The sequence below is a fragment of the Raphanus sativus genome, chromosome 3 (assembly GCF_000801105.2).
Source record: "Raphanus sativus cultivar WK10039 chromosome 3, ASM80110v3, whole genome shotgun sequence".
Lineage (NCBI taxonomy): Eukaryota > Viridiplantae > Streptophyta > Magnoliopsida > Brassicales > Brassicaceae > Raphanus > Raphanus sativus.
Window position 1 is genome coordinate 16464690 of NC_079513.1, and position 20795 is coordinate 16485484.

At 34.6% G+C, this 20795-nt stretch overlaps 2 protein-coding genes across 3 annotated transcripts; one reads left to right on the forward strand and one right to left on the reverse strand.

Moving 5' to 3' along the window:
- Positions 1-11763: 11763 nt before the first annotated feature.
- LOC108838015 (uncharacterized) lies at positions 11764-17713 on the forward strand. Of its 2 annotated transcripts, none has more exons than XM_057004675.1 (2): positions 11764-12341; positions 17403-17713. In XM_057004675.1, exons 1-2 carry the CDS (start codon positions 11959-11961, stop codon positions 17632-17634), a joined length of 615 nt encoding a protein of 204 aa, XP_056860655.1. In that variant the 5' UTR covers positions 11764-11958; the 3' UTR covers positions 17635-17713. The 2 variants fall into 2 exon arrangements, 1 of the variants encoding a protein (XP_056860655.1); XR_008943224.1 differs by lacking the exon at positions 11764-12341 and adding an exon at positions 12352-17285 and having other exon boundaries at positions 17403-17611.
- A 154-nt stretch (positions 17714-17867) lies between these two features.
- Positions 17868-20410, reverse strand: LOC130509086 (phosphatidylinositol:ceramide inositolphosphotransferase 2-like). The gene is made up of 11 exons (XM_057004674.1): positions 20094-20410; positions 19905-19994; positions 19633-19719; positions 19486-19554; positions 19274-19354; positions 19097-19168; positions 18952-19012; positions 18679-18874; positions 18538-18584; positions 18331-18443; positions 17868-18221 (listed from the first exon to the last, which is right to left on the reverse strand). Exons 1-11 carry the CDS (start codon positions 20124-20126, stop codon positions 18147-18149), a joined length of 924 nt encoding a protein of 307 aa, XP_056860654.1. The 5' UTR covers positions 20127-20410; the 3' UTR covers positions 17868-18146.
- Positions 20411-20795: the final 385 nt, after the last annotated feature.

Below are 20795 nucleotides of genomic sequence, written 5' to 3' on the forward strand. Positions count from 1 at the left end.
CTTCGTTCAACAGGGATCATGACTTCGTTGGTCTTGAAAGGAGGTAACGTCCATGGGGGATTATACCTAGCAAGGACATAATCTCCGGTGATCTCATAACCGTCGCCGGATTTGACCACCGTGTGTTTGGGAGTCTCTACAGCGATTTTGCCAAAAACCATTCCCATTATGTTAAGTCTTACTAAAAGAAGTATTCAAGATAGGGTTATTATTTATCATGGTTACTACTCTTGCTTGATGACCAAGATTTAGACAGAAGCAGTTTGACACGTTTCTGTTATGTGTGGTTCACAGAATAACTTCGTCACTATTGTTTGTTGTGGAGCTTCTGCTTCCACGACGAAGGCCACGGTGATTTCAGAAAAAAGGCACGTATGTCTTGAAGATTTGGAAACCCCCAAAACGGCACGCGGTTAGCAGCTTAGATGGGTTACTGTAGACGTGGCTAGGTTAACTCTAAACCGAACCAAAACGAAAAATATCAGTGGAAATTAAACCAGATTTCATAATTATCCAAACAGCTCGTATTTCTTTAACACACGTCAGTTCGACAAGACAACAACATTGGAGAGTTCACACAATGAAATATCAAAGGAAACAGTTTCAAAGATATATATTTGGTCGGTTTGTTAATTGAAATTGCAATTGCATTTGCAAGTGCAAACCAGCATGTGACAAAGTCTTAAATCAAACATTTAAATATTAGATTCGGGTTTATTATAAGCTTTCAATTTAAAACCAATTGACAATTAGTGGATTGACCATAACCCTTTATATATTACTTAATTATTTCTCAAACTACCGATATGAGATTTTATTCATTAACATTCCTCCTCACGCACATGCGTAAACAACTGTGGAAATATCATCCATGGAGTGGTCCAACATGGGGCGTTTTTTTTTAATTTAACTTTTGATCCACAAAGATCGACCGCTCTGATACCATATTAGATTCAGGGTTATTATGGACTTCCAACTTAAAACTAATTGGCAATTAGTAGATTGACCATAACCTTTTATATATTACTTAATTATTTTTCTAACTACCGATGTGGGACTTTATTCATTAACATTAAATAAACAAATTTGTAGACGATATGTATTACATTATAGATAGACCTAGAATGTACTTGGCTGACACATTGTCCACTATTCAGGTTTAGAATGTGACCAGATGGTCTTGTCTAACACATTGTCCATTGTCCACTTTCCTTGAACGATCCATATTGCAAGAGTGCTGTAAGTGTTCGTGGTTACAGGAACTAGAGAAGAAGTTTACCCCATTGGACCAACATGCTGTAGATGAGTTCCATAAAGATGATATGTCTTGGCTAGAGGATGATGATCTTACAGGAAACTGACAAGCTACAATACTAATGAACAAAAAAGGAACATTAACTGATAAAAATAGTAACCATTACATGTCATATAGATATAAAAGTTATTTTAGAAAACATAAGAATTCTACTAACAAAAAGTAATAAAAAATCAAATATTTTATAGAACACTGATGGATTCTTCACAACCAAACTTGAATCAAACCGGTATGGTTCCAAATCAAAGATTATAATATTCTTATCTTCGAGGGGAAGATCTAGGCTGGGGCTAACTCTATTGGCAAACACTCATATTAACATCTCTAGGCTTGTCTATAAATAATAGAACCTTCATTCATTTCTTCATAAAAAGCTCGAGTTTTTTTAATTGTTGCTTCTCTATTCATTTGCCTGAATATTAAAAAAATATATTTATATTTTATGATAAATTTTCATTAAAATCTTTTTAAATACAATTATAAAATCCACCAAAAATTGAGTAACACAAATTTAATAGGAATTAGAAAACTAGTGAATTAAATAACACTAAAATTTTATGTCTAGTTTGACAAATAAACACATATATTGACATAGTACTACGTAATATATGATATACATCTTCTTAAAATAAATAATAAAACAAAAAATTAAGTTATTAGAAACATGTATAATATATAGTAATTCAAGATATTTTAAAGTCGTTCAAAGTAGTTCACAATAGTACACAGTAGTTCATATTGCAATAGGATAGTCTTGATGATCAGGATCCCTTTTATGGAAGCTCTAAATGCGAAAATTAGATAATTAAATAGATTTCCCTTGAAAAACAGAATTATTATTAGTTGACAATTTAAAGAGTCTAAGTTGTTCAAGAATTTGATACATTTTCAATCCATTATTAGTAATACACATTTGATTTTAGTAGAATTAGTTACTCCAGTAATTCCTAGAAATTTTCATAGTAGTATTTTTTGCGAATTTCAACATTTATTAGTAATACCACGTGAAAAATAAAATATTTCTAGTAGAACCAATGCATTTACATAGTTTTAGATGGCATATAACATTTTTGTAGGAACAAAATTCTGAAAATATGTAATTTGTGTGATCCACCTTATTATGATAATCACCATCAAAACATTAGCTACGGAAGTAAGGAAGTTTTTTTTGTGTAAGTGATATTTTTTTTCCTAACAACCTGAGAGCCTAGCAATTGAAGTACATAAGTCTGTTACCTTAGAAGAAATACCCATTCACGACGAGTTGATTAGAATTGATGACTATGGAGACATGGAAACTGCATTGTTAAAGAGAAACTTACCAGAAGAAACAGTACCTGTTTCTGTGAACCCTAATGGGGAAATAGATGTGGAGTGCAGTAGCTGGAGAAGAAGAAGAGGCAAGTGGTAGTGTGCCTCTTGTCATTATTCCTCCTATATTGTCATTATTCCTATTGCGTTGTTGTTGTGTGTAGTTTGTTTGGTCATAATGAATGCAGGTGGTCGGAAGGAGAATTGGGACAGATTCATTCCCAATAGATCAGCCATGGACTTTGAGTTTGCTCAACATGCCATCATTGAAGCCCTAAGAGGAGACAGCGGCGGCAAAGAAGAAGAAGCGGCGGTGCTGCTTTCAGCCTCCAAAGACGCTTACAGGAAAGGTTTGGCGGAAGCTATGAATCTCAACCGCACCCGTATTCTCGCCTTCAAGAACAAACCTCCTCAACCTCCAAAGACGACACATCATTACTCTTCTCCTCCTCCTCCTCTTCAACGCCCACGACGACACGTTCCTCTTTCCTCTTGGAAAACCTTGGAGGCTCCTGGGATGGTTGAGGACTTTTTTCTTAACTTGCTTGACTGAGGTTCTCACAACGTCTTGGCCATTGCCTTGGGCTACACTCTTTACCTCTGGGATGCTTCTACCAACTCTGTATCTAAGCTCGTGACCATTGAGGAAGCCAAAGTACCCATCACAAGCATAAGTATTCTCTTGGTTTTGATTTCAGTATTCTAGTAAGTATTCTCTCTTTGTGAGAGGAAACCATGTGGTATGGTACCTTTTAGATTTTCCTAAATAATACTCTCTATGTGTGAGAGAACCTCTTTACTGATTTGTTGTTTTTCTTTTTCTTTTTATTGCAATGGATGTTTTGTGACTTTGGCTTAATGAATAAGTTTGGTTTAAGCCCAACAAATGTGACTAAGCTGAATCATCACTTTTTGAAATATCACGTATCTTTACACTACATCTCAAAGCCTCAAACACACGCTTAAGTGTTATTACATATCTTTACACTACAGCTCAAAGCGGCTTAACTATGAACTAATTAAGTACACTCGATGCAGTCAGTGTACAAGCATTGGACACATGATTGTTCTCTACAAAATCATCAATATGTTAGGATTTGTGATGTAGAAACCAAGAATTATTAAAGTGATATTTAAAGTATTGTAAATAATACTGAAAACTAAAAGGTATTTTTAAAGTGTACTTCTATTTTAATAATAGAGATATAGATAATGTGTAAGTGATATTTATCTTAGTCTAAATCATATTATAGTTATACTAGTATGTAAATGCTAATACAAAGAATTATGATGCCGACTTTATCTTAGTATTCATCTTAATAATTCATTATTAAGATGGAATTTATAATAACTTATTTTCCTTTCTTATTTATAATAATTTATAATCACTTCTTTAGCCATCTGAGCAAAGACATGAATCATGGAAACAGCAAACTCAATGATCCTTAACCATGTGTGCATTAGACACATTATTACGCAGAAAATCATAAGAAAATAAAACACAGATTTATACCATGTTCTGAGATTACAATCTACTCAGAAAAATGTCAAATCCAGAATTGCAAGAAAGATATGGTAGTTTTGGCAAGTAATAAAGAGGCTTTCTAGAAATTCTTATTTCAAGTTTGCTTCTCTTTTGCTTTTTTTTTGCTTCTCTTTTGCTATTCTGAGTTTAACTTAGGATTCTTGGTTTCTACATCACAAATCCTAACATATTGATGATTTTGTAGAGAACAATCATGTGTCCAATGCTTGTACATATTGATGATTTTGTAGGAAAATTATTGATAACACACATAGGAAGTGGTGAAATGGTCATAGAAAGGATGAGCTAATTATGTTTCAGAAAGCAAAAACCAGATAGTGTTATCAAAATGATGACAAAAGCTGCTATCCATTCTCTTTAATGATTAAACAACTGAAAAGGAGAGCCAAGAACCACTTGCATAGCTAATAGAAATCATGAGTCATGCACCTGTTCAACCTACTATATCAGTAAGTAACATATAGATCTTACAAAGATGTAAGTTACTGCCTGAGTAAGCTAAATTAAAGAGGTAGAAACACAAAGAAAAGAAGACTTGTACACCTTGCCATTGGAGAACTGAACGATCCAGCGGGAGGTAGGAAGAAAATGTGAGACGCGAGTACCAGCAGAAGAAGCACCGTCCTCAAACCTTGGGCTATTATGCCCATGGCTAAACCAATCTCTTCATGAACTCCTCCATGATTGCGTAAGGAGCGTCCGGTATGACCTCATCCACCCACTTGACAACCTTCACCATTATCATTCTAAACATAACACATCAACCAAAAATCAGAACAAAAACATAAAAGACAAATTGAGTCAGTAGCTGCTGACTTTCCATAGCAATCATGTTCTTGGCTGGTCGTGTCATAAATCGATCACTAACAACATTAATTTATGACTGAATCCAAACATGGGTAGATTCGTTCACTGCTCCCATTTTTCTCTAAACAAATTACCAAATATTCAACTTATTAATCAACAAGAGAACTCACCTCAAAGAAGAAAATGCAGAGATCCAGAGACGGAGACTGTGGAATCAGAAGGGAATGAATGAATGTGGAATGCACCCCTAATTCTAGGAATTACTGGAGTTACTAATTCTAGTAAAATCAAATGTGTATTACTAATAATGGATTGAAAATGTATCAAATTCTTGAACAACTTAGACTCTTTAAATTGTCAACTAATAATAATTCTGTTTTTCAAGGGAAATCTATTTAATTATCTAATTTTCGCATTTAGAGCTTCCATAAAAGGAATCCTGATCATCAAGACTATCCTATTGCAATATGAACTACTGTGTACTATTGTAAACTACTTTGAACGACTTTAAAATATCTTGAATTAATATATATTATACATGTTTCTAATAACTTAATTTTTTGTTTTATTATTTATTTTAAGAAGATGTATGTCATATATTACATAGTACTATGTCAATATATGTGTTTATTTGTCAAACTAGACATAAAATTTTAGTGTTATTTAATTCACTAATTTTCTAATTCCTATTAAATTTGTGTTACTCAATTTTTGGTGGATTTCATAATTGTATTTAAAAACATTTTAATGAAAATTTATCATAAAATATAAATAAAAAAAATTTAATATTCAAGCAAATGAATAGAGAAGCAACAATTAAAGAAACTCGAGCTTTTTATGAAGAAATGAATGAAGGTTCTATTATTTATAGACAAGCCTAGGGATGTTAATATGGGTGTTTGCCAATAGAGTTAGCCCCAGCCTAGATCTTCCCCTCGAAGATAAGAATATTATAATCTTTGATTTGGAACCATACCGGTTTGATTCAAGTTTGGTTGTTAAGAATCCATCAGTGTTCTATAAAATATTTGATTTTTTATTACTTTTTGTTAGTAGAATTCTTATGTTTTCTAAAATAACTTTTATATCTATATGACATGTAATGGTTACTATTTTTATCAGTTAATGTTCCTTTTTTGTGCATTAATTTTGATACAAATATTCAAAAACTTAGTGAAATTTAAAGAATTGTATTCTATCAAATTTGAATATGTCCCCATTTTCCTTGTGTTTCTTCATACCTGCAATCATTATCAACAACAAACACACACGACACACAATACAATAATATTGCCGATAATAAACTGATGATTAAACAGAAATCTAAAACCCTAAAACCGATTAACAGAGCGAGCAAACAAACGAGAGCATGAGAGAGAAGCTACGATCGAACGAGAGCAAGAGAGAGCGAATGATTGAATTGTCTACTTTTTAAAAATGCTTTTACTGAAGGATGATTCTATTATTTATAGGGTTAGTCCTAAATCCGTTTTAATTATTGGACTAGTAGCACTACTAGGACTAATTTGTACTACCTTATATTATCTTGGAGTACTATGAATTATACATATTTCTAAGAACTTTATATTTAGGCTTATTGTATATTTTCAGCGGATATAACTTATAAATTTTGAATTATATGTCCACACATGTGTTTAGATACCAAATAAATCATGAACAATTAATATATCTTAATTTGTTAAAAAAATTAATATTTCTTAATTTGTTAAAACAATTATCACTACCGCAAAAAAAAAAATCCTTATATTTCCATATTATCTAATGTTTTGATGGTGATGTCATAATAAGGTGAATCACAGGCTACATAATTTCAGAATTTTGTTTCTACAAAAATGTTATATACCATCTAAAACTATCTTAATGCATTGGTTCTACTAGAAATATTTTATTTTTCACGTGTATTACTAATAAATGTCGGACCCGACAAGACTCTATCCGGAACCGACCCGAAAAATTACAGGTACCTATATAAATTTAAATTTTCAGGACTTGAAAGACCCGGACCCCATAGAACCCGACCCGAACCAGAACCGAGGATCCGAATGCCCATGCCTAATATGAGTGAATAAATTAAATCATGTGAAAAAATGGAAATGGTTTTTTCTCACCGAGTTATTTATTATATGTTTCCAAAAAGGCATTACCGTTAAAGCCCCATTAAAGGTTTTCTAGGGAGGAACCAATCTTAAAGAGTGATACTCATGGAGGCCAGAGACTCCTTTGGTAAATGTGATATACTATACTATAAGCTATGCTTTGTCTATGGAGACAACTATGATCCTGCTTTTGGCTCTTATTATAACTATGATTCACTCAGCGGCTCATATTTTGATTGCTGCTGCTTTCAGTGTATTTAGGCTTGGAATTTTGGATATTCGGATCGGTTCCGGGTAGAATCTGTTCGGATCCGGATAATTCGGTTATTTACAAATTGTATCCGATGAGTACTTAAAATACTTATGGTTCGGTTCCGACTGATTCCGGGTCAGTTCCGGGTATTAAATTATTAATCCGAAACTAATATTTTTATTTATTTATATATATATATTTTTTTTAACTATTTTTTAAAAAAAAAGTTTAATCCAAATCGGATATATATTTATAGTCTGAAAGTAATTACAACGAAAAAGTGGTGCAGTGGTAAAAGTGGCTGTACTTTCACCTTTCCCTCCTGGGTTCGAAGTCCCTGAAGTGCAAATTCACATTTTTTTAAACATTATTTCGGTTTAAACGGGTATCTGATCGGATCTGGATAAAAACCCAAAACGATCCTATACCCACGGATATTCATAAACCTTATCTATCAGTTAAATATGCCTTATTCAAAACCGATCCGAACCGGTCCATTCGGGTCGGATCCGGTTCGGTATTCGGTTCCGGTTTAAAAGTCGCAAGCCTAAGTGTATTCCTCTGGCTCCTTGTTATATAAACTAAATCTAATCTCTTTGTTTTAGGTTTCTTCTAAACATTTTTAACTTTCAATGTAAAATTTATTAAATTTTATATTATCTGATCATTTGTATTTATGCAGTTGTTTTATTATTAGTTGAGCTGTGATTATGTAAATATTTATATGTTTGATAAAAGTATAAAAAAATTAAAAAAAGAATTATTCTATGTACATAATTCTAAACTGTCATTTATCGAAAACAGAAAGTATAAAAGTCAATTCTCAAATTCAAAACATTTAAAAGTATATTCAGTTCCTAGAAGACAAAACAATTTTGTATATCTAGTAAGAAAATTAGATGGTCCGCTGCGTAGCATGGTTATTTACCTAATTCTATTTAATTTTAGTAATTACAAAATCAAATCATATACATGTTTTCAACCTTTACATAAATTTTAGGTTTTGAATTTTAGGTAAGCAGTATAATATTTAGTTTGGATATGCGTTAGTATTTTTTATATGTATGATTACCGATAGCCATCCAGCTGCAAGAATTAGATGATGATCTCATATGATAAAAAAGTAATGTATTCATGACATGTTATAGCAAACAACAGTCAGGAGGAGCTAAAATTGTTAACTAATGTTTGACTTACTGATCATAGGAGAAAATATAGTGTTAAATCATTTATGTAACCATTCTAAGACATTTTAATTTGTTATCTTTATATTTGTAATTCAAGTCATTTTAATTTGTTTAATATGTTTTCATTTTTTCACTATTTCTTTATTTCACTTACAAAGTCTATATTGTTTCTTATTTATTTACGGTGGAACATGATCAAACATTCATTGTTGCTTTCTGGAGAAAGACTTCTCCCAAAATGAAAAGACAAATTCTCTTTGTAGTGACTCGTGAAGACATAAATCAAAAGTAACAAACACCTAACCTCATAGTATTGTAGCTTGTCACTTTCCTGTAAGAGCATCATCCTCTAGCCAAGACATATCATCTTTATGGAACTCATCTACAGCATGTTGGTCCCATGGGGTAAACTTCTTCTCTAGTTCCTATAACATTTCCAAAATTATTTAGACATAATTTAAATACATATACAACAAAACCATGAACACTTACAGCACTTTTGCAATATAGATCGTACAAGCAAAGCCTCCAACGCCATGAATCATTTTAGTGATCCAATAACAACAGAAAAATGGGATAAAAACTAATATACAAAACCAGCTGGTCACATTCTAAACCTGAATAGTGGACAATGTGTCAGACGGCATTAGCTAGTACTTGAACCTTGAGGCTTTATTCTGCACACTTTTGTTACCAGTCTCAAGCTCTCACTGTTCTTTACTTTGTAGTTAGCCTTTTCTGCACATCTGAGCCTTTTTTTATATGTAGTTAGCCTTGCATATATAAAAACGTCCATATATTAAGTTATTAACTTGAGTTATATATTTCTTTTAGAGAACCATTAAATATTGTCCCACAAACCCTTAATTATCTAAAAGTAAAAAAGGCGATCTAAAACTAGTTCAGTGAAGATCACGAAAGGTTGTTGTTGAAAAGATGCTTAAAACTGTAGTGGACAAAAACTTCGTCTCGATTCTCAAAGCTAAAGACAGCTTTCATGTATCAAAATTGACATAAATAGATAAATAAATTGACATAAATAGATATAACATTGGACAAAACTGAATAAATAAATTTCCACTTTGGACAAAACTTCTAGTTAACATTCATACCAAAAAATTGACATAAATAGAAAACAACATAATCCACCACAAGATGATATACTAACGGGTAAGCAACCAATGTACAAAATAGCATAAATGGTCACTTAGAGAAATTCAGATGGACACTTTAAAATAGGTTTTTGATGAACAAAACTTCGAGAAAAATGAAGGAAAACTCGAACCAAGTAGATAATTACTAATGAACATTAATTTGATTAGTATCCTTATTTTGAAGTGTCCATCTGAATTGGTTCAACAGCTGATCACCCACCAGCCAAATGTTTTGCCGAACAAATTTTATGCTAAACACTTAGATATACGACCAGTTTCTGGTCTTATAAAAACAACTTTGGTCGAGGAGGTGTACAGCGGATTTAAAAAGATGCTCAATATTTTGGGGTTTGAAATCTACAATTTCAGATAAATCCGCTTGTGTAACTAGGCGAAATAGGTATTTAACTTTTATTGTGAGCAATCAGAAATGTCCGGCACCGGTGGATAGATTTTTAGGGATTAGTCGGTTGGGTTTCTGCTTGTTAAGCATCTTAAGTTATCCCAAAAGAAAAAGAAATTCAGCTTGAACGTGAAACTGTTGAGTCTGTGCAACTATTTGCATTGTCCCTTCCGTTTTCATTAACGAACAAACCCCAAAGAGTCAAAATGCAAAGTGTATATATATGATCAGTATGCACTCGTTCGAGGTGATCCAAAATAACCTTCATGCGTGCCAGTTTACAAATTGTGTGTAAGAGCTTTTATATTCTAAATCGAAACAAATGTACAAATAATTAACTTTTGCAAAATTAAATAGACGAATATCGATGATTAATCTCTTTGAAAACTACAAATTGGTCTAGTGGTTAAACCCTTAGTTACTGAATTTGCTAACTAATCATATATGAGAATGAAGTAAACATTCATTTGAACCTCTCTTTAGAACACCTAATATGGATAACAAATCAACAAAACTTCATGCTTCTGTTCGCTCCCAAATAATATCATGAACTTATTTAAAATCTATGATATAAGAAAATTCCAAATATAAGATTCAAATGAAACGAGAATAGGTATGTCTTGTCCATTAGAACCAGACCCACCAACTTGATAAACTGTTGTTTTCTTTTGTATCTTCCCTATCAAACTTCGTTTTTACTCTTTTTGTTTCTTTGTTTCTTTTATCCTTTGTTGGTTCAACATTTTGACGTGGAAAATGAGATTCCTGTTTCTTTTTAATTTTAATCTGTATTGCTTTAAGAATAGGTAGATATTCTTTGCTTGTTAGACATATCTTTCTTCCTCATTATTTTTTATCTAATACAATATTTAATGTGTTTTCTCGGATAGTGACATTAAATAGTATAGTTATTTTTCTTGTTAATATAACATTTTTAACTTCATTTAATTTTTTGGTGGTACATATGACTTCAAAATGTTGTTGTATTGAGGATAAGATTAAGTGCCTAAAAGCAAAACTGAAGAGAATCTAAGTGATATATGACACAATAGACCAAAGTTTTGTTAATTCATTTGTAAAAGTATCCAAAGCAAACTAAATCATTGACATTTGGAATGAAATTAATATTATATGTTCTCTTAATAAAAAAAAGATAACAACTCCAACAAAAAAAAGATGACTGAAAACCGATAAGAGTACATACCCCACTGTAGATTTCACCATGGTACAAAGTACAATTCAGTCTTATGAGATCTGCCCGTGATTAAATCGGTCGGAGGCGGGGGAATGGGTCAAAGGATATCCCAAACTGGAAATTCCATAATTGTAACGACATAAATACCCCTGCATGATTTCTATTTTTGCTTGTTTCTCAACAAGAATCGAGGACCGAATCGGATTTTCGATTCTTGATACAATTATGAAAATTACTTTCTGGAAGAGATAGTCCTTCGATCCCGCAATATGAGCCGTTGGATACGTCGCTTAAACGCTGTACCATCCAACGTACAGAATCTCTACTCTGAACAAACGTGAAACGTGTTCTCTGTTTTTCACTTTAATCTGTCACTATTCTTTTTTTTTTTTAATTATTTAAAATATTAAATATGATCTTGATCAAGAACAATAATATCTTCTTCCTTCATAAATACAGTTTCACTTTCACTCTCTTCTCAAATCTTTCTTCCTGCTCCATCACCTCACTCCTCTTACATTTTCGTTACTCATTTTTTTATCAAAAAATAAAATATTTTTGTAGTTGTTACGTTAGAGGAAGTCACCAAACCAAATCCACCAAAACACATTCCCTTCTATTAATGTGTCATTAGGAAGAAAGAAAAAAAAGCATATCTTCTAGTTTAGTAATGACAGAGATCGATTTAGAACAAGGACCGGCGTACGGATATCACCGGAGAAGTGACGTCAGCGTGTATTATACAGACGGAGAAGGAGAAGAAGATGTGACGTCATGCTACTCTTACTTCTATTCGACTACGACGACGGGAGGATTGTACGAATACGAAGGAGGAGAGTCGAGGAAAGTGTCGTCGATGATGAGTAGTAGCTCATCGGAGATGGATGTTGATGAAGCGACGGCGCCGCCGGAGAAAGACTGTAGGATATGTCACTTGGGGGTCGTGGAAACGAGCGGTGGAGGTGCGATGGAGTTAGGGTGTTCGTGTAAGGATGATTTGGCTGTTGCTCATAGACAGTGTGCTGAAACTTGGTTCAAGATCAAAGGCGACAAGTTAGTATTACTACTTCTCTTTTCTTTATTTTTTATTTTTAAATTGAATTGTTTTACTTTTATTTATTGAGATCTTAATTACTCTTGAGAAAAAATAGTCTTGAATTTTCCAGTTGTGAGTATTTTTTGTATTAATAGAATCAATAGTCTTGTTAGTATTCTTAGGGGTTTTTGTTTATCTTTTGTTGAAAATCAATTTAAGAAGTTTGATTTCCTTAAATTTAACCAAGTTGTCTTGGCCTAGTGGTAAAGGGGCTCCGGCTGGAGTTTCCGCCCTGGGTTCGATTCCGCTTGGCCACCGGGGCTAGCGTTAAATCGCAAGAATACGTGGGTTGCCGTCGGCCTCAGGGGATTAGTCTTGGGCTTAGAAAGCCTTTGGATCACCCCCTGGTTAATCAAAAAAAAAATTTCCTTAAATTTCTGTAACTTTTTAACAATTTCTAATTTAATGATTAGTTTTACAATGAGTGTTTAAAAAAAAAAAGAAGATTAGTTTTACAATAAAAACAGAAGAGTTTGACATTCTTAGAATTATACTAAATTACGTTAAGGACCACACTAATTCGTTAAGTCATTTTACCTTTAATTATGAGCAGGGCCGGTTCATTATATATGATGGCCTCCAAATTATGGAATTTGTTATAAATATTGTAGTGATGTCCATATGGAAAGTCCTAGATATACTTGTTCCCCACTCCAAGTTAAGCTTTGTCTCCAAGCTATTGTATCCTATATAAGGAGATCATTATTCATGGAATAAGACACACCAGTGCCGAGTATCAATGTGAGATGATATACGGTGATGCTGAAGAAGCTAAGAAAAGAAAATTCGGGTGGACTCATATAGATGATGAGATTGGTTTATTCATTGAATAGAGAACCAAATGTGAGCCACGTCCAAGATGTTATTATGGACTGGCCGGCTATTGTTTAAGCCTTTTGACATTCTGATTTCATACTTATGATTTGGTGTTTTCTTTTAAATATAATTTGTCATTCAAATTTCATAGCATTAATAAAAGTTTTTCTTTTATCTTGATTGATTTGCTTGAAAAATATTTTTGATTGACAAATGAGAATGAAAACTCGAGAAGAGTATGTCTAGACCACCACGCCTAAGGCATGGCCTTAAGAGGCACGAAATTTATCACCTAAGACCCATTGAGAGAGACCAAAAAAAAAAAAAAAAAAAAAAAAAATCTCCACTGGCCGTGGACAAGGATACCACAATAACCGTGGTTGTAGATCCAATCATGGTCGAGGAGGGAGTAAAGGTCGAAATGGCATTACAAGCCACATCAAAATGGTTTCAATAATAAACCAATGGGCAAAGTAAAGCAAAAGGAAATGTCCTTTTACCTTATGAAAATCGCCAAAGGCATATATATAAGAGAGGTCGAGACTACATTCTCCCTACTGATCTAATACTATGCTAAGGATCAGTGTGATAAGGCATAAAAGCCTAGGTAACCAGTAAGGTTCACCAACGAATTTATACACTTTATGGCATGACCGGATTAGCCATCCTGGTCCGAACTTGATTCAAAGTTTAAAATTACTAAGGCACAAAGAGTTATCCCATAAGATCTCACGTTGTGAAACATGTACACAAGGGAAACTCAGTAGGCTTCATTGTTCCAAGCAACACGAAAGTATAATCTGATCATAAGGGTAGTGAGGACAAAACCCGTGATCATGACCAGACCACAAATTCGTGTAACATGGTCTAAAACCATGCTGGCCGTCCAAGCATTACGTTTAAGTGAGGACAAACAAATGTATTTTATAGCATGTTCATGAGGGGGAGAATAAACACTCCGTATGGTCCATGACCATACTATAAAACCCGAACATGATAAGCCTGGCCAAAGGCCATAAGACATTATAGCTTGGCCGTATAAGGCATAACCTATAAGGTTGAGACTTCAAAAGTCTATAAGCTTGGGTACACCACAAGAATACATGTATGAAAGATAAGATACATCAGGCCATATAAAGTGAGCATAGATATTCCCGTCTAAAGATGATAAAGGGTCATAATCCAGATATAGACCATCCTAAGAGTCTATGAATAAACCACCACATACCTATGTGCCATCTAGGATGGAATACCTCATCTAAGGATGAGATGAAAATCGGGAATATATGTTGGATAAGAGAACATGATCTTTCTCCCACGAATTCAGTGAGACCATGAGCCAAACAAAGGTGATCATATTGTGGCCAAGGTACACGGATTACATACAAGATGAATCCGACTATCCAACATCATGGAGAAAGCTATAAGCTGGTAAATAGAAAGTGAAAGTGGAATGGTTTTAACCATCCAAGTCTTGGCAAAGATCCTCGGACCAGATATATATGTACTGGACGTCCATAAACAAAGAAAGAATGATAGCCAGACAGACCCGAAAGAATGACTAAGTCATACCAGCTTAGCACCACTATATAAATGTCCTAGTAGAGACATAATCAAGTTGCTGTAGAAGTCTATACAAAATAGACAAGTATGTTCCATATATAAGGAACCTCGGATATAAAGAGATAAGGTGCTCATAATGATAGATCCGGGTTCATGAAAGAGAAACCATACTAGACAATAAGATAAGACCGGCCGGTCCTAAGGTACAGCTATCATACAATGTAGCCTTGCAAACTACAAAGTATTCAATGATCCTGATAATAATAAAATCTCAATCGATTGTATCATGTCTAGAACGCGATAGAACGCGATGGAACATTATATAAGGTGTCGACATATACACACACTCATAAGTGATAAAGAGAAAGCACTTGAGCATAAGAGATATGCGAGGATCACTAACCCACGTAAGAGTACTCATCATAGAGAAATGAATGGGACGTGGAGTTATAGTAAAGAATGAATATGATGGGCGTATTGGCCAAATACATAAGATAGACGCCATCTAACCAGTGAACAGATGAGTCTTGTGAGGAAAAGAAAATCGTGAGCTGTAGAACATGAAAGTACAGACAAGTGGTCGTACATGTTGCTACATAAAGCATTCAAAAGGAATGGCTTGATCACACAAGGATACTCACAGGGACTAAGGAACAAGGAAATAAATTCCTAGGTGGTGAATGCTACTACCCAATATCGAAATTAATAAAGATTTGGACATCTAAGGAAGATGTAGTAGACATTGGATATATCACTGGATATAAAGGTAACATAAGATACCTTGAGAAATAAGAAAGAAGTTCTCATAGAACAACATCGTTCCTGCGTTGTTCATGGACTGAAATGCAGCTGCATGCGTGTATGTACACACGATATGATAAGACTAAGTGATGCTTAGTAGAAAGTTCCATAAGAACGTTTCAGATCAGTCCATATAGTAGTCAATATATTCCTTGTGTTTATACTTAAAGAAAGGATGTTTAAGATGATTGATTCTTGGAAAGGCTATGAAGAGACTACGATGATCTATAGTAGAGATCATTAGCCGTATATGAAGGTTGGAATCTATGATCCAACGTACCAAGAATAGATTGATCAAATGGTCTGAGAATCCATCAGATTCACGACCAAAGGGAACCATACCGACTAGGATCATGTCCGACCTAGTTCGACCTTAATCATCATTGGTCCTGACCAATCCATCCTGTCCAGCTTGTATCGACCAGTTCCTCTAGGTCTTAAATCCGACCTAAACCATCCAAGTGAGAGGAACGTCCTATTGACCAAAATTGGCTTAGTTTTGATTAAACTTCAAACTATAACACAATAGCCACTTCATGAACAGACCGTGGACATATACTAAAAGTTCATAAAGAGTTTTGGTCAAAGGATATGAATAAGATATATAGTGGACAAGAACATAATCCGGATGGATTATGGATGATGTCTTGATCCGGACAGATCATGGACATACAAAGACATTCATGGTCGAATTTATCTAAGAGAGATAAACCATATGATCCGAATGGACCATGAATATCATGAAAGCATTTTGTTGATGCAGGTTACCAGTCCGATCCACACAGTGCTAAGTCCCAAACCGGCTATGTTTTCACATATGGAGGCACGACCATTTCATGGAGATCAGTCAAGCAGACTATATCAGCCACATCATCCAATCACTCGGATATATTGGCGATCCATGAAGTAAGCAAAGAGTGTGTCTGGTTGAGACTCATGACACACCATATTCGGACATCATGTGGGATCACGGATGGTAAAGACGAGCCGACCGTTCTTTACGAAGACAATGCGGCCTGCATAGCTCAGCTCAAAGATGGTTACATCAAGGGTGACAAGACTAAGCATGTTCTCCCCAAGTTCTTCTTCACCCACGATCTTCAGAAAGAAGGAGAGGTCAAGGTACTCTAAGTCAGATCCAGCGAGAACTCAGCCGACCTCTTCACTTAGGCATTACCAACATGCACGCTCAGGAAGCTTATGCAGCAGATTGGTATGCGATCACTGAGAAGCCTTCAGTGATGTTCACTTCAGGGGAAGTAATGCGGCTGTACTCTTTTTCCTATCCATGGCTTCCCGTTTTTACCACATTGGGTTTTTGGGTTTACCATGGAAAGGTTTTAACGAGGCAGTATTCCAAACGCATTACAAACTCTAGACGGTTATGGCATTACAATCTCGGTTTTTAACGAGGCAGCATCTACGGCGTTTTGAAAGCACTTCGATATATTGGACATCAAGGGGAAGTGTTATAAATATTGTAGTGATGTCCATATGGAAAGTCCTAGATATACTTGTTCCCCACTCCAAGTTAAGTTTTGTCTCCAAGCTATTGTATCCTATATAAGGAGATCATTATTCATGGAATAAGACACACCAATTCCTCTCTTCTCTTCTCTTCTCTTCTTTACTTACAACAGAATTTTTTTTATTAAAATCTGTACAGAAATTAGTGTCCAAAATTATCAAGACTGGCCCTGATTATGAGCCAGATAAAGCATGTATTTCCTTTTGTATTATTTTCTGTGTTGATGGGATCATATACACATGTTGTCAGCTTAAAACACAAAACCTAGGCAAGTTATAGGAAAATTAACATAATTTCTTTATTGAAACAGAATCTGCGAGATATGCCAATCGGTAGCCAGAAACGTGGGCGGTGCAAACGAGATGGTAATGGTAACGGTGGTGGACGAGAGAGAGTTAAGAAACGGCGAGGAAACGGTGGCCTTGGGAGCGATAGAGAATAGGTGGCAGCCACAGAGAATGGTGAATATAGTGTTAGCTTGTATGGTCTTTGGCTTCTTTATTTCATGGCTCTTCCATTTCCATGTTTCATCTTCTTCATGAAACCTCTCTATACAATATTATATGCTCTTTGTAGGAGGCAAACAACAAATTTTATTATATATCAATTGAGTTTTTGATTTTTTTTTTTTAATTAACAAAAGAAACATTGAAAATTTTCGATTCCTTTCACTCTTGCAACCAAAACTTTTTTTTTGGTTGCAAATAAATTATGTTTAAAGTGGGAGAGGGATCATATAACCACACACCATACCATCATCTAAAGATTAAGAAAATTGACATAAAGAGAAACGTGTTATAAAAGATTGTGTTACTTGGCAAACAAGGAACTGGAACATGTACAAAGTAGTATAGTCACCACCACTTCTATCTATGAGTGTCCTTTTTTTAAGAACAATGACCATAAACAAAAATTTACCCACACATAACAGAACTCAAGTTCATATTCGAGTAATCGAAAAGACCAACAGGTCGGTCTTCATTCATGACTTGCATTGGTTTGCTGTTTTTATATATATGCAGATAGATCTTGTCTGAAGTCTGGTGCTGAGTTTTCATGCGCCATTCATTGAGTTATCAGTGTGAACTCCGTTGCTATCTATCTTCCCGTTCACTTGAGCCCTCGGTCTCTAAACAGATACCGGAAAAAAAACATAAAAAAGAAAGAGCATTAAAGATGAAAAGTATTGTAGTTCAGGACTGAGAAGGAGAACAAAAAAACAGTCTCAGATGACTTACCCAGTCAGCAGGAGGATCAGCACCGTTCCCATTCAACAGCTTGTGGTTGTTCTCTTCTTTCGTTCTCTCTTTCGACACTACAGGGAGCAACACCGTAGTCCGGTCTGGTAATTCTGAAGTAAAATACATTTTTGAAAAAAGAAAAAGAAGATATGAGAAGCCGAGTCTCTGCCAAAAATAAGAGTTTCATTTTCTGAGATCAAGAACCTGGTAACTTCTTGTCAAGACAGAAGACCACCAAGTTAACGGTGTACCTAAACGGAGAAAGAATCAAAAAAAAAAAAACAGCAAGTCAGCATATCTTCTTTGTATTCATTAGAAGTGTTGTGTGATAGTTAAAAACAATACCAGGCAACAACGACATCGACAGTGTAATGTTTACGGGAGGCAATGATCAAGAGGCTCTGCACGAAAGCAGTGAGCCACCCAAACAGCTTTATGAACCTTCTAGTGCCGTACTTGTGGTAAGTGAGGACAAAGACTAGCGTGAATATCATGTGCGATGAGAATATCAGGTCTCCACATCCGTACATCACCCCATGAGCTGATGATGAGATCATCAACATGAGAGAACATAAGCAAAAGAAAGATGTGAATATGATTAGGGGAGGAAGAACTCACGGTTAATCTCGAGAACCTCAAGAGGGCTTTTGGGCCATGGCAACCTGGCAACTTTAGAGCCCTGTGGTAAAAAAGATACAACACATAAGCTTAATTGATTAGCCAGATGAGACCTCGTGTATATATCAGATCTCAGTTGCTTTACCTGGCGACAGTGATAGTTTGGGCCAGGAAGCTGAGTCGAATAGAAAGTGATAACACGGAGAAACTGGCAGGCCTGAAGAACAGAAACATCATAGCAAACTTAACAAGACAAGAGCAACCTCAGCAAAGCTTAAGCCTATATAGTAACTAACTAGTAAAGGGCAGGGGGGGGACTTACAACTAAGAATGCTAGAACTCTACACCATATCAAGACAGTGTAAATCTTTTTGGTTTTCAAGATGAATGGATGGAAAGTCCACTGCAAATAGAAAGGCTCTCAAGGAGTAGTATCAATATCTGAACATAATAATTCATTTAAATAGCAAAAACTCTGTTTATAATGTAAAGGTTTGAGCTATTATTACTGAAAACATGTGACAAAAGACTCACCAGGAAGAAAGAAAGAAAAACACTAGTGAAGAGGGTCTCACTTATGTAGCTTCTCTCTTGACCAAGCTCCTACACAAAAATGTAAAACAAAAAAAAAGCAATGAGACATGCATTCTCAGAGCATATGTAGCTGAAAAAAGGTCAGACCGGAAGAAGAAAGAAGCCAAGATCCTGGAGAGTAGGTGCAGGGCGATGAATATAATGTACTCCTTTAGCAGCTAAACCATGAATGTACTGCACACACCAACCAAAGTTTCAATACAAACTTAAAGTCCCACTCCAAATAAAGGCACAAGCCTGTCTCTCTAACCAAAGTGTATTAAACTAAAAGAAACAGGAGAGTCATCATTATTAACACACAACGATTCAATGTAATTTGAATCTGACAACAAGAAATAAAAGAAGCTCAAGACTTTAACCTGAAGGATAAGACCAGCGAGAAGGTACTTCCAGTTGTCAGCGAGAAGACCTATCTCCGTCGCTATCTCAGAGCAAAACCTCTTCCATAGCTATTACATAAATAAATAAATAAATAAAAAGTAACGAATCAGCCCACAAAATTGAAGAACACAAAGCTGAATTTATGAGAGAAAAAAAAAAAGAGTAACCTTGGAAGATTCACGACGAATGTAAAGCGTCATCTTCTTCTTCTTCTTCTTCTTCTTCTTCTTCTTGTGACAATCAGTTCCATACTACTTCAATCAAATTGGGTCAACATCATACCTCAGAACCAAACACTCAACAAATACTCGACCTTTTTTTGAAGAAATTAATAGTCTTTGAGCTTCTCGATGGAGAAAGGTCGGATTTTAGCCGGACCCGGATTCGTTGGGTCAACGACCAAAGAAGGTCAAGACAAGATCTGAGAAGGAGAGATGAAACGAAAGAGAAAAAAGTTACAGAGTGTAAAGAAGATGTCAAGTAGAACTGAAGAATCTGAGAAACCAAGCCCTAGATTTAAAAAGGCACGCAGAAACGGTTGATTTGTATTTAAACATTTTTAAAAACAAAATAATGTTTGAAATTTGGAGGAGAAATTATATGAATAATAAATGAATTTTCATTTTTCATTTTTATTTCGTGTGGTTTTAAATTTTTAATATTTTTTTTGTTTTTAAAAAAATATTTTTTATCAGAAAAAATTGTAATATCATAATAAGTCAGCGTTAAAAAAAATTATAAAAAAACATTCTTTTTTGTTGAAGACTCTACTTCTAATATTTTCCAGTATATGTATTTATTAATGAGTCTATCAGGTTGATTGCTAGAAATAAATGGTGATGATATTATAATTTCTTTTATAATTTGTT

What these genes read in the sequence shown, in the direction of transcription:
- LOC108838015 (XM_057004675.1), top strand. Translation starts at nt 11,959, where the DNA reads ATGACAGAGATCGATTTAGAACAAGGACCGGCGTACGGATATCACCGG. An exon ending in TTCAAGATCAAAGGCGACAA is followed by an intron (nt 12,342 to 17,402) that starts GTTAGTATTACT and finishes TTATTGAAACAG; the next exon opens with AATCTGCGAGATATGCCAAT.
- LOC130509086 (XM_057004674.1), bottom strand. Translation starts at nt 20,126, where the DNA reads ATGACGCTTTACATTCGTCGTGAATCTTCCAAG. An exon ending in TTTTTCTTTCTTTCTTCCTG is followed by an intron (nt 19,355 to 19,485) that starts GTGAGTCTTTTG and finishes TTCTATTTGCAG; the next exon opens with TGGACTTTCCATCCATTCAT. An exon ending in GTCGATGTCGTTGTTGCCTG is followed by an intron (nt 18,585 to 18,678) that starts GTATTGTTTTTA and finishes TTCTCCGTTTAG; the next exon opens with GTACACCGTTAACTTGGTGG.